We start from the raw sequence: 12,611 nt of genomic DNA on the forward strand, positions 1-12,611 counted from the left end.
GTATATATATATATGGCCGAATATGCAAAGCTTAACTCAACATCACCTATGTTCCTAAGTGATGGCCGAATATGTATGTCTATATCTATTCATCAACTATATTATTACCTTCAATTTATCTAGTCACACAATTTCATCTCATGAATACTTGACCCAAGTCTCTAAAAAATGAAACAACATCTAAAATGAACATCCCATTTTACCCCATATGGCCGATTACTACATTAGTTACCAAGCTAACAAATTCAACAATTTCAACCTCATTACAACTTCTACCTATCCAATATAACATGAACACAATCCTCCACCCCTAAATTAGATTCGGCAATCACTTAACCCATTTTAACCTCAACCTTCAAGTTAAAAGCAATTAACCACTCACCATATCCTACATTACTATCCCTTTTAATGACATTACACATCTACTAAGAGTTTCAAGCTTCTTGGCCGAACTTCAACCTCAAAATCCTAAGTCCAATCTATAGGATGAGTAGAATTTAAACTAACCATCTCAAACATGCATAGATTTTCAAGAATCCTTCAATACATACCTCATTCTAGTTGCATGCATGGCCAAACCTCTTAGAAACCTTTCCCCTTGGCACCGAATTTTCAAGAGCTTCTTAATCAACTTGAAGATGACCAAATGCCTTAGCTTCACTTTCTTTTTTTTCTTTCCTTCTCAAGTCACGGCAATGGGGGGGGAAAGAACATGGATGAGACAACTTTGTTCTCATCACCCCTCCCTTTTCATTTCTTTATTACTAACCCTTTATTATATTTTTTTCTCCCATAACACACTAACACAACATGTTTCCAACATGTTTCACCCCATAACATTTTGTCCACTCTCATGCTCATGGCCGGCCACTACTAAATGGGGGGGGAAATTGACATGCAAGTCCCCCCTTTTTCTTACATGCACTAATAGATCCTTATGCTTTGACCTATCATATTTCAAAATTTTCTCACATAAGTCCTATTTACAAAAATTCACCTACAATTAATCAAAATTCAAATATGAAATTTTCACACATGCATATATACATATAATAAGCATCAAATATGACAGCTAATTATTTTTATGACTCGGTTTAGCGGTCCCGAAACCACTTCCCGACTAGGGTAAATTTTGGGTTGTTACAGTAGAACTTCCTTCTACAAATGCAGTCCGATCAAGTTTTTGTTGAGCTAGCGAAGAGATCAATCAAACATATACAATTAGGCTCTAGTAATTGCAATTATGTATAGAAGTATTGTTCCAATAATTCTCAATTTACTTAATCATGGAGTCGATCTAAAACAAGTGTCATGATTGAAAACTCCTTATTGTGCACCCTTTAAGAAAGCAATTCATCCAATTGTTTTGTCTAATTACCTCATCATGTTTGTGTTACCCTCAAATGATATCCTTGAATCCTTTGAGTTAAATCTGTTCAGTCAATAAAATCATAGTTTACCTCATTGTCACCATTGTGTCTTCTTAATGATTAATATGATCATTGTCAACAAATGACTGTGATAAATTGCTTGTTCTCGAATGAGCTGATCGCGATTTTCGTGTGACGGATTTTAAATATTTATAATGAATCGTTCTTGAAACTAACTATTATCAGGATGTAGGCAAGTGTACCTATTGAATAGTAGTATAGTTTTAGCAAGACCGGATTGTCGAACCCAAAGGAACTAAAAAAACTAGTAATGACTGTCTTTTTATTATCTAACCTAAAAATAAGGGGGTTTTGTTTTAACTAACTAATTATCTAAACTAAGAATTCACAGAAAGTAGAATTGGGGGATTACTTTTGGAAAACGATTGGATTAAGACAATACCTAAGGAAAAATCCACCTAGACTTTACTTGTTATTCTGGCTCCGAATCAGATGATTTATTCATTTAACTTGTTCCGTAGAGATCCGTAAGTAATGTTATTATCCCTATTCAAGACTAATAACGTCTAATCCCTAGATTGAATAATTGAGACTTTTCTCTAATTAACACTCTAGGGTTGCATTAACTCGATCTATGGATCCCGCTATTAGGTTTCACCCTAATCCGGCAAAATCTTGTCACCCTATCTCTAGGCGCGCAATCAACTCCGCTTAATTATGACAAATGTACTCTTAGACAGGGTCTATTCCTCTCTGAATAAGAGCTTATCTTGAATCAGTATCCTGGGATATCAAAACAAGAACTAGGAACACATAATTAAGAACAAGTTAAATATTTATCATACAATTTAGAAAATAATAACAAGATTCATCTTAGGTTTCATCCCCCTTAGGTATTTAGGGGATTTAGTTCATAATTAAAAAGGAAAACATCTCAGAAGAATAATGAATACAAAACATAAAGGAAACCCAAAAATCCTGAAGGGAAATTGAAGGGAGATCTTCAGTCTTGAGGATGAATCTGGCTTCTGAGACGGATCAATCGGCTTCTTTCAAGTAATTCTTTCCTTCCTCCCTGGGCCTCCCTGTTTCTTCCTCCTCTAGGGTGTATTTATAGGCTTTGGAATGCCTAAAAACCCTCAAAATTGGCCTTTTCTGAATTAGACTCAACTTGGGCTTCACAGGGACACGCCCGTGTGTGATTAATTCAGGTCGTGCTCGAGCCTGTTAAATAGGCACGGTCGTGTGGTCCACCCGTGTGAGTCGTGCTTCGATTCTGTCAAGTTGACACGGCCGTCTGGTCTGCATGTGTGAGGAAGTCCAAGCCGTGTTGAATTCGTACTTTGGCCCATTTTCTCTATTTTTGGCCCATTTCTCATTCCTTTCGCTCTCCTATGCTCTCCTAAGTATAAAACATGAAATTAAGGCATTAGGAGCATCGAATTCACCAATTCTAAGGGAAAATCATCCATAAAACGTGTTAAGCATGGGGTAAAAATATGTATAAATTACGATTTATCAAATAACCCCACACTTAAGCATTTGCTTGTCTTCAAGCAAAATTATCAACTCATAATCAAAATAAATCCTTCTCAACTTATAATTCCTATCGATAATATCTCAAAATAATCCATAGGTAATCATACATTGAAAATTTAACTGAAAGAACATCAAAGTTTCAATCATTCCAAGTTGAACACTTTATCATGAAAATATAGGTGTCTCCCTTTGTCTAAGTAATTACCTTGGATTCAAAATGTCACAAAGTTTCACATCCTCACTAAAGATTCACTCAAATCACTCAAGGTGCTTAAGGATAATAAATGAATCACTCAATAGTCAACAATGAAAAGTCATTACCATAGGCTTGCATGAAAAGCAAATCTCCACCACTATAAATTGAGATGATACATCAATCCAAAGGTCTTTAGAGGGTTATAACGTGGCTTTGGTTAGGGGGTTTGGTCACAAGCTGAAAGAAAAGGTCAGAATCGAGATTGACTTGAAAAATTACCTAACTAGAAAAGTAGCTAGTTATCGATTGCGTACAACAGAGCTTTTCTCAGAATATGGAATTTAACTTCTTTAGCTCAGAAGATTACTACTACTAAGATGTATACATGTTTTTTTTAAGAATTAGTTAAATTACAAAATAGAATAAAACATAGCTAAGTAACTATTTCAATTCAAATCTCGACAAAAATAGGGGTCAGATTAATTTAAGGGATTTCAACAATAATGGGTTAAGGGTTAATATTAAGGGTCATACAAGAAATGGCTTGTTAGCTCAACGGGGTTTACTAAGGGTTACTCGTGGAGGTAGGCTTTTCATGGCATGAGTGGGTTAATCCTAAGTGCCTTAATCATTTTTACATATCAAGTCAAATAGTGTGGTCTTGACATGCATAATCAAGCAAGTTCTAGAATAACAGTTTCAATTACTGACGCACTCAAAGCAATAATAAAAGTGAGCATGAAAGAATTAATAGATGCTCAAAAATCTCACAAAAATTATGGTTTTTTGATGTTTAAAACTTGTGAATTCCAACTCAAAGTAATACCTAAACTTTGGGGAAAACAACCTAAAATTTTAAATTCTTAAAAATCAACTTATCATGCTTGATTCTCTTAATGTCTTAAAGTTCAAACAATCAATGCATAAATGCCTATGTTTTAATTTAGGATATATCAATCAAAATCATAAATCAATCAAAATTTATCCTAAATATGATATAAGAGCTTTTCAAGAGAACAAGACAGTCATTCAGGGATTTTTTTGATAATGAAATGGATACCCCCCACACTTAAGATGTACATTGCCCTCAATGTACAAAAATAGATATAAAAATATAAAAATAAGATAGGGAGAGAAGTGAAACTTCCTGAGTTAAAAATGGATGAAATTCCTGGATTAGCGAGAGGGAGTTGTTGGAAATAAAGCTGGAGGACAAACATGATTCTGAAGAAAAAAAGGAGAATTGGGGGAATAATTTGGTAGTAATCATAAAGATAAGCCGTGTTTAAAAACAAAAGAAACTTCAAAAATTAATGAAAGAAAAATAAAAAAAGATAGATAATCTAATTTTTCAAGTGGCACGGCCACGGGTTCTAGACACGGGCGTGTCGAATGCCTGTGTTGTTTTGGCACATTCGCCTACGGCAATGTCGCACAGTCGTGGAGATTTATCGTAGCCCGTGTTGGGGAAATATTTGCCTTGTTTTCACACGGCCCGAAGCACGCCCGTGTGCTTGGCCGTGTCTGTATGGAAAAACCTGTATCCAAGATCTCTGTTAGTAAGTTAGGTGTTAAATACTAAAATTTAAAGAAATTAATATTGTTAGTGCACGGGTTGCCTCCCGAGAAGGGCTTATTTATAGTATACGCTCGACTTACCTCTCCATTGAATGGTCATGATTGTTCGAGGAGTTTATACTTCTCATTCCTTCTATTATTCTCATTAAAATATGGTTTCAGACGGGTGTTTTTTTACCTTAAAAGTGTCGAACTTGGGATGACTTACCTCGACTGTACCGAATGGGAAAATTCTAAGTACCGTAAGTGTAACGACACAAATTTTAATGATATCCGACATGTGAGTTTAGATATTAGTAAGCAAATGCTAAGTGTGGTTTTAGAAATAATTTTTAATTAGTGAAATTATGAATTAAAAGAAATTTGTAGATTAAATGAGATAAAAATGAGGTATCGAGACCTCAAATTCATAAACCGATCCATAAATATTTTTATAAATATTTATGGAGTGATAATAAGTTAGAATTAAAGTTTTGTCAAGAAATTTTATGGTTTCGATAGTCAATCGGGTAAAAAGGACTAAATTGAATTAAGTGCAAAATTGTGAAATGTGATTAAATAGCTCTAGTAATTATTAAATGAGGACTAAATAGGAAATTAAACACCTATTATTGGGCTGGACGGTAGGTGTGTGCTGGAAAATAAAAATCAAGTGTGAATAAGGGGCAAAATTGGAATTGGGTAAATATTAAATTGTAAAATATGGTATATTAGGTAAAAATCTAGAGTTTTCTTCAATTTTCTTCATCTTCTCCAGAAAAAACACCACTGAAGGGTTCTTTTAAGCTGGTCTCTCATATTTCTATTACATGTAAGCTCAATTCTTGATTATTTCTTGTGATTTTTGTGATTTTGAGACTTTTGTAACTAGGTCCTAATATCTAATTCAATAGTTTTTTATGAATATTTTAGAAAGTTACCATGAGTAAGTGCTAAAAGTTTATGATGATTTATCATGGAATTAAGGTTTTGATTTCATTATATGATGATTTTATGAAGAGATTTGCATAGAAATTTATTTTAGGACCTAATTGTGAAAGTTGTTAGAATTAGGGTTTTGTGTTGAAGCTTGGAATGTCAAAGGCTGTGAATTAGTTTGTATTGTTTAGATAAAATGATATTTGAAAGGAATTAGTTTGATTGATGAATAAATTGAATAGGGACTAAATTGTAAAAATTAAAAAGTTTGGGGTAATTGTGTAATTTTGAAAATTAAGGGCATAAATTGTGAAATAGAATGGAATTGAAATAGATACTAATGAAGGAATGATTTTATAATTATAGATCAAGAAAATGAAGTGAATCGTAGAAAGGAGAAAATTCAAGAATAGTCCCTGAATTTTTACGACTTTTGCAAATTAGCCCAAGTAAGTTCATTTGGCAAAGTTCAATGTTTGATATGAAAATCTTATGATTGTTAAAGTATTTTTTTTGTAGATGAACATTATAAAGTTGTATTAACTAATAAATAATGTGTAACTAATAAATAATGTGTAACTAAAAGAACAAATTAGTTGGAACAATGGTTTGAGTGCTTTCATTTTATGACCATAATGAATTGACGAAAAAGATGTGATACATATACTTCCGTATAAGGCCATAGCCGAGCTATGGCATCGGTACAATGTGATTCATACTCCCATATAAAACCATGGCAGGGCTATGACATCAGTGTAATATGATAATGTGATTCCGTATAAGACCATATCTGGGATATGGCATCGGTATGATATGTGATCCATGTAGGACCATGGCAGGGCTATGGCTTCGGTGTGTGATGTGTGACAATGTGAAAGTCCATAGTTTACTGTGGCAATGTGATAATGAAGCACTCAATTCCATTATTGTTCCCTAATTTGACAATAGAAATAAATAAGAAATGGGCCCAAAAGAATTAAGTTCGTGAATTGCATCATGAAAATCATTCAAATGAGTTTATTAATTAAGTTGTGATTTGCAAGATGAAATAGTTTAACTAATACATATATAATTGTGTATAGTGTTCGGTAAGATTTGTGCTATTATGCCTATGAGCTTACTAAGCTTCTATAAGCTTACTTGTGTATGTGATTTGTTTTGTAGATTGACTTATATATATACAGAGGATCGGATCTACACCAAGGGTCACACTATCCAGATTTACTCCAGTAGATTTTGTTAAAACAACTTTTTGGTTTATATGGCATGTATAGGATTTGATTTAGTAATGTAATTATATGAATAATTAAGTATGCAAACTATGTTGAATGTGATGTTTTATGATTGGAAAATGAAATAATTGTTTGGTTGAAAATTTTTAGGTATAAATATTATATAATATGGCTTGTGAAAATTACCTCTAGAAGGGGTGGCAAATTGGCTTAAATCAAGCCTACATGGTGCCACACGGTCAGGGGACATGAGCGTGGCTTATGGCATTGTAAGAAACCCAGTAACCTCCTAAATATTACACGGCCTTGACACACGAGCGTGTCATTTGGCCGTGGGCTTAAGTCAGTAGCTAGCTATGTATCACACGGCTGTAGCACACGGGCGTGTTCTAGGCCACACGAGCATGTCCTAAGCCACACGGGCATGTGCCCCTATCTTCAAGGAAAATTTTCCAAAGTTTTCGGTTTAGTCTCAAATCACTTCTAAAACATATATAGGGCCTCGTAGACCCATAATAGGGACTTTAAGATGAAATTTGATAAGAATTGATCTAGAATGTAAAGTTTATAACTCAGTTTTGTATAAATGTTAGTGTATAAGTCCGGTAATGCCTCGTAGCCCTATTCCGATTACGACTTGGGGTTAAGAGGTGTTACATTTATTGGTATTAGAGCTTCAGTTTAGCCGATTCTTGGAATATGTATGATGTGAAAAGTGTCTAGAAGTACATGGCATATAAATCTGTGATAGTGTGATGTGTATAATCAGATCTAATCCTTGTTTTTATTATAGATTATCTTCGATTTGAAAAGATGTCAGATAGACCAGAACAAATTGAGCAAGAAGAAGTTAATAGCAGGGTACAAACCTCTGAACAAGGAACAAGTAGTGAAGTTCCAATTTCATTGATGCGAGAACAAGAACTCAAAAATATGATTTATGGATTCATGAATCAACGGTATAATGAGAATGTGCGAGAAAGAAATCAGACTCAGCAACCTCCTCCCCCTATTTCAACATTGGTAGTACCCCTGGTTGCTCCTCCACCTCATCCGACAACTGAATCTAGTAAATGTTGTCCATTTGAAAAGCTCAGATAACATGGGGCCGAAGAATTTCAAGAAAGAATAGACGATGACCCCATCAAAGCTGAGTATTAGTTATAAAGCATAATGAGGGTGTTTAAGCAAATGGCGTGCCAACCAAATGATTACTTAGTATGTGTCGTGTCATTACTGAAAGAAGAAACTTATAACTGGTGGGAAATAATAGAAGCTGTAGTACCGGCTAAGAAGATCACTTGGGAATTTTTCCAAAAATAATTTAAGAAGAAATATGTCGGTAGAAGATATTTGGATAAGAAGAAAAGAGAATTTCTTGACTTGCGACAAGGAAACAAGTCAGTGGCTGAATATGAAAGAGAATTTGTTTATCTGAGTAAATATGCTCGAGATGTCGTACCAACTGAGGAAGAAATGTGTATTAGATATGAAGAAGGGCTTAATGATGAGATTAGAATGATGATAGGGGGCACTGAGATACGGGAATTTATTGTTTTATCAGATCGTGCTCAGAAACTTGAATAAGTATATAATAGAAAGATGCAACGAGATAGAAGAAGTAAAGAATCTTTCAAAAGAAGTGCATCTAAGTCATTTTTAGCTTTACCAGTGAAGAAATCTAAAGAGAAATTTAGTCAAGCCACTTCAGCACTGGAAAGATCAGGAAAGAGTAGACCAAGACAATCTGATTATAAGGTATCTGACAGACGTGCTGTTAGTGTGGGTAGTGTACAAAATACCCAAAGGCCTAAGTGCCAACATTATGGAAGAAGTCACCCCGGTGAATGTAGAAGTAAGTTAGGTGCTTGTTATAAATGTGGGGCCACTGATCACTTTATACGTGATTGTCCCTAACTACAAGTAGAAGAAGTGAAACAGAAAGAGAAACAAAAAACTCCTCCTCAAAAAGGAAGACGCTCTGGTCAGAGCAGTGCTATAGGGGCTACTCGTTCAGGTATGAAAGATACTGCTAGTCGATCAGAAGTTAGGGCTCCTGCTCATACTTATGCCATTCGAGCAAGAGAAGAAGCAACAGCTCCGGATGTAATTGCTGGTACTTTCTATCTTTATGATGTTCCTGTGTATGCTTTAATAGACCCTGGGTCTACTCATTCATGTATTTTTACTATGTTAACATCTAAAAAGAATCTATGTGTTAAGCCTACTGATTATGATGTACAAGTTACAAATCCATTAGGACAAAGTGTGGTAGTTAATTTAATATGCCATAACTGTCCACTGAAAGTTAAGGGCTGTGATTTCCCCACCGATTTGATGTTGCTACCGTTTCGGGAATTTGACATTATCTTGGGAATAGACTGGTTAATGAAACATGATGCGGTAGTGAATTGTCGAGAAAAATGAATTAGTTTGAAATGTCAGACAGGAGATATTATTTTGGTTGAGTATGGAAATTTGGGTGATACTGTTAGAATGATTTCGTCTATTTTTGCTCAGAAATTGTTGCGTAAAGGAAATGAGGCTTATTTAGCCTATGTTCTTGATACTCGAAGTTCTGAATCAAAGTTAGAGCAATTATTTGTTGTGAATGAATTCATGGATCTATTTCCTGAAGAATTACTAGGCTTACCACCCGATAGAGAGGTTGAGTTTGTGATAGATATGCTTCCGGGAATAGCTCCCATATCAATGACACTGTATAGAATGGCTCCAGCTGAATTAAAAGAGTTGAAAACATAGTTGTAAGAGTTGTTGTACAAAGGGTTTATCAGACTGAGTATGTCACCATGGGGTGCACCTGTCTTATTTGTGAAAAAGAAGGACGGTTCATTGAGGTTGTGTATAGATTACAAACAGTTGAATAAGGTAACGATTAAAAATAAATATCCTTTGCCTCGTATTGATGATTTATTCGATCAGCTTAAGGATGCTGAGGTGTTTTCGAAAATAGATCTCAAATCTGGGTATTATCAGTTAAAGGTAAAGGAATGTGATGTACCGAAAACAGCTTTTAGAACTCAGTATGGTCACTATGAGTTTTTAGTTATGCCATTTGGTTTGACAAATGCTCCTACTGTTTTTATGGATTTAATGAATCAAATTTTTCAGTCCTACCTGGATAGATATGTGGTTGTGTTTATTGACGATATACTGATCTATTCAAGGACAGAATCTGAGCATGCTCAACACTTGAGAATTGTATTGCAAATTTTGAGGGAAAAACAATTATATGCAAAATTCAGCAAATGTGAATTTTGGCTTCATGAAGTGGGATTTTTGGGTCACATTGTGTCAGCTGATTGTATACGAGTAGATCCGAACAAGGTGTCAGCAGTGATTAATTGGAAAACTCCAAAGAATGTTACGGAAGTGCGAAGTTTTCTTGGGTTAGCTAGTTACTACCGTCGATTTGTGAAGGATTTTTCAATGATTACTTCGCCGATGACCCCGTAACTACAAAAGAATGTTGAATTTGTATGGTCGGAAGAATGCCAATGAAGTTTTGATCAGTTAAAGAAAAGGTTGACAGAGGCCCCAGTGTTGACTCAGCCTAAATTAGGTGTGTCGTATGTAGTATATAGTGATGCCTCTTTGAATGGTTTAGGTTGTGTACTGATGCAGTCAGGAAAAATTGTAGCATAGGCTTCTCGTCAATTGAAACCACATGAGAGAAACTACCCTACACATGATCTTGAGCTAGCTACTATAGTATTTGCTCTAAAAATTTGGAGACACTACCTATACAGGGAGAAATGTTATGTGTATATAGACCATAAAAGTTTGAAATATTTAATGTCGCAGAAAGAGCTGAACTTAAGACAGAGGTGATGGTTAGAGCTATTGAAAGATTACGATCTTGTCATCGATTATCATCCGGGTAAGGCAAATGTAGTAGCAGATGCACGTAGTCAGAAATCATTATTATTTGCTCTTCGGGCGTTAAATGCTCACTTGTCTATTAATGAAGATGGTCCTATGTTAGTCAAATTAAAGGCAAAACCAGTATTCTTTCAACGAATTTGGGAGTTGCAAGATAAAGATCCGAAGTTGGTGCTGAAACGACAAATGGTTCAAGACAATATGAACTTAGAGTACTCTATTGATAATGGTGGTATGTTATACTATCGCAATAGATTTTGTGTTCTGAAGAAGCCTGAGTTGAAGAATGATATCTTATCAGAGGCTCATAGTAGCATGTACTCGATTTATCCGGGCAGTACGAATATGTATTGTAATTTGAAGAAAATGTATTGGTGGCCAGGAATGAAATAAGAAATTTGTGAATTTGTAGTGAAATTCTTGATTTGTCAACAGGTAAAAGCAGAACATCAAGTACCCACGGGTTTGTTACAACCCGTAATGATTCCAAAATGAAAGTGGGAAAATGTGACTATGGATTTTGTATCTAGGTTGCTTGTGACTCCGAAAAAGAAAGATTCGATTTGGGTGGTAGTGGATAGATTAACTAAGTCAGCGTACTTTATTCCTGTCAGAACGAATTTTTCGCTTGAAAAATTAGCGGTATTATATGTGTCAGAAATTTTGAAATTACATGGGTGCCGACATCAATTATTTTAGATCGAGATCCGAGGTTTTGGGGCAAACTACAGGAAGTTTTAGGTACTAAGTTAAAATTTAGTACAGCTTTTCATTCTCAGACTGACGGGCAATCAGAACGAGTGATTCAGATTTTGGAAGATATGTTGAGGTACTGTATACTCGAGCTCAGTGGTAGTTGGGAAAGGTATTTACCTTTAGCTGAATTTGCTTATAATAATAGTTATCAAGCTAGTATCAAAATGGAACCATTTGAAGCTTTGTATGGAAGGAAATGTAAAACCCCATTGTATTGGTCCGAATTAAGTGAATCAAAATTAGTGGGAGTGGATTTAATTTGGGAAACTGAAGAGAAAGTTCAGATTATTCAAGAAAGTTTAAAAGCTGCTTCTGATCGTCAAAAGTCCTATGCGGATTTGAAAAGAAGAGATATAGAGTTCAACGTGGGTGATCGTGTGTTCTTGAAAGTTTCTCCGTGGAAGAAAGTTCTACGGTTTGGTAGAAAGGGAAAACTTAGTCCACGAGTTATCGGGTCGTATGAGATCATTGAGAAGATTGGTCCAGTAGCTTATAGATTGGCCTTGCCTCCAGAACTAGAGAAAATTCATAATGTATTTCATGTATCTATGTTGAGACGGTATAGATCAGACCCTTCACATGTGATTCCTCATACTGAGGTAGAGCTACAATCAGATATGACTTATTCGGAGGAACCAGTAAAAATTCTAGCTCGAGAAGTTAAAGAGTTACGGACTAATCGAGTACCGTTAGTAAAAGTGTTATGGCATCGACATGGATTGGAGGAGGCAACCTGGGAGACGGAAGAATCTATGAGATCACAATATCCGCATTTGTTTTCAGGTACGAAATTTCGAGGACGAAATTTCCTAAGGGTGGAGAGTTGTAACGGCCCAAATTTTAGTGATATCAGAACAGTGATTCGAGATCACTAAATTCGACATGTGAGTTTAGATATTAGTAAGTAAATGCTAAGTGTGGTTTTAGAAATAATTTTTAATTAGTGAAATTGTGAATTAAAAGAAATTTGTAGATTAAATGAGATAAAAATGAGGTATCGAGACCTCAAATTCATAAACTGAGCCATAAATATTTTTAGAAATATGTATGGAGTGTTAATAAGTTAGAATTAAAGTTTCGTCAAGAAATTTTAAGGTT

At 35.0% G+C, this 12,611-nt stretch overlaps 1 protein-coding gene across 1 annotated transcript; it reads left to right on the plus strand.

The window, feature by feature from the left end:
* Positions 1-8,456: 8,456 nt before the first annotated feature.
* LOC107936605 (uncharacterized) lies at positions 8,457-9,617 on the plus strand. The gene is made up of 4 exons (XM_016869673.1): positions 8,457-8,709; positions 8,782-8,970; positions 9,013-9,257; positions 9,375-9,617. Exons 1-4 carry the CDS (start codon positions 8,457-8,459, stop codon positions 9,615-9,617), a joined length of 930 nt encoding a protein of 309 aa, XP_016725162.1.
* The last annotated feature ends 2,994 nt before the right edge of the window (positions 9,618-12,611 follow it).

The sequence above is a fragment of the Gossypium hirsutum genome, chromosome A03 (genome assembly GCF_007990345.1).
Source record: "Gossypium hirsutum isolate 1008001.06 chromosome A03, Gossypium_hirsutum_v2.1, whole genome shotgun sequence".
NCBI lineage: Eukaryota > Viridiplantae > Streptophyta > Magnoliopsida > Malvales > Malvaceae > Gossypium > Gossypium hirsutum.

Bases quoted from the DNA above. Each gene is read 5' to 3' on its own strand.
- LOC107936605 (XM_016869673.1), top strand. From the start codon at position 8,457: ATGCAACGAGATAGAAGAAGTAAAGAATCTTTCAAAAGAAGTGCATCT. The intron at 8,710-8,781 runs GTAAGTTAGGTG...AACTACAAGTAG, and splicing joins TCACCCCGGTGAATGTAGAA to AAGAAGTGAAACAGAAAGAG. The intron at 9,258-9,374 runs GTAGTGAATTGT...ATTTTTGCTCAG, and splicing joins GGTTAATGAAACATGATGCG to AAATTGTTGCGTAAAGGAAA.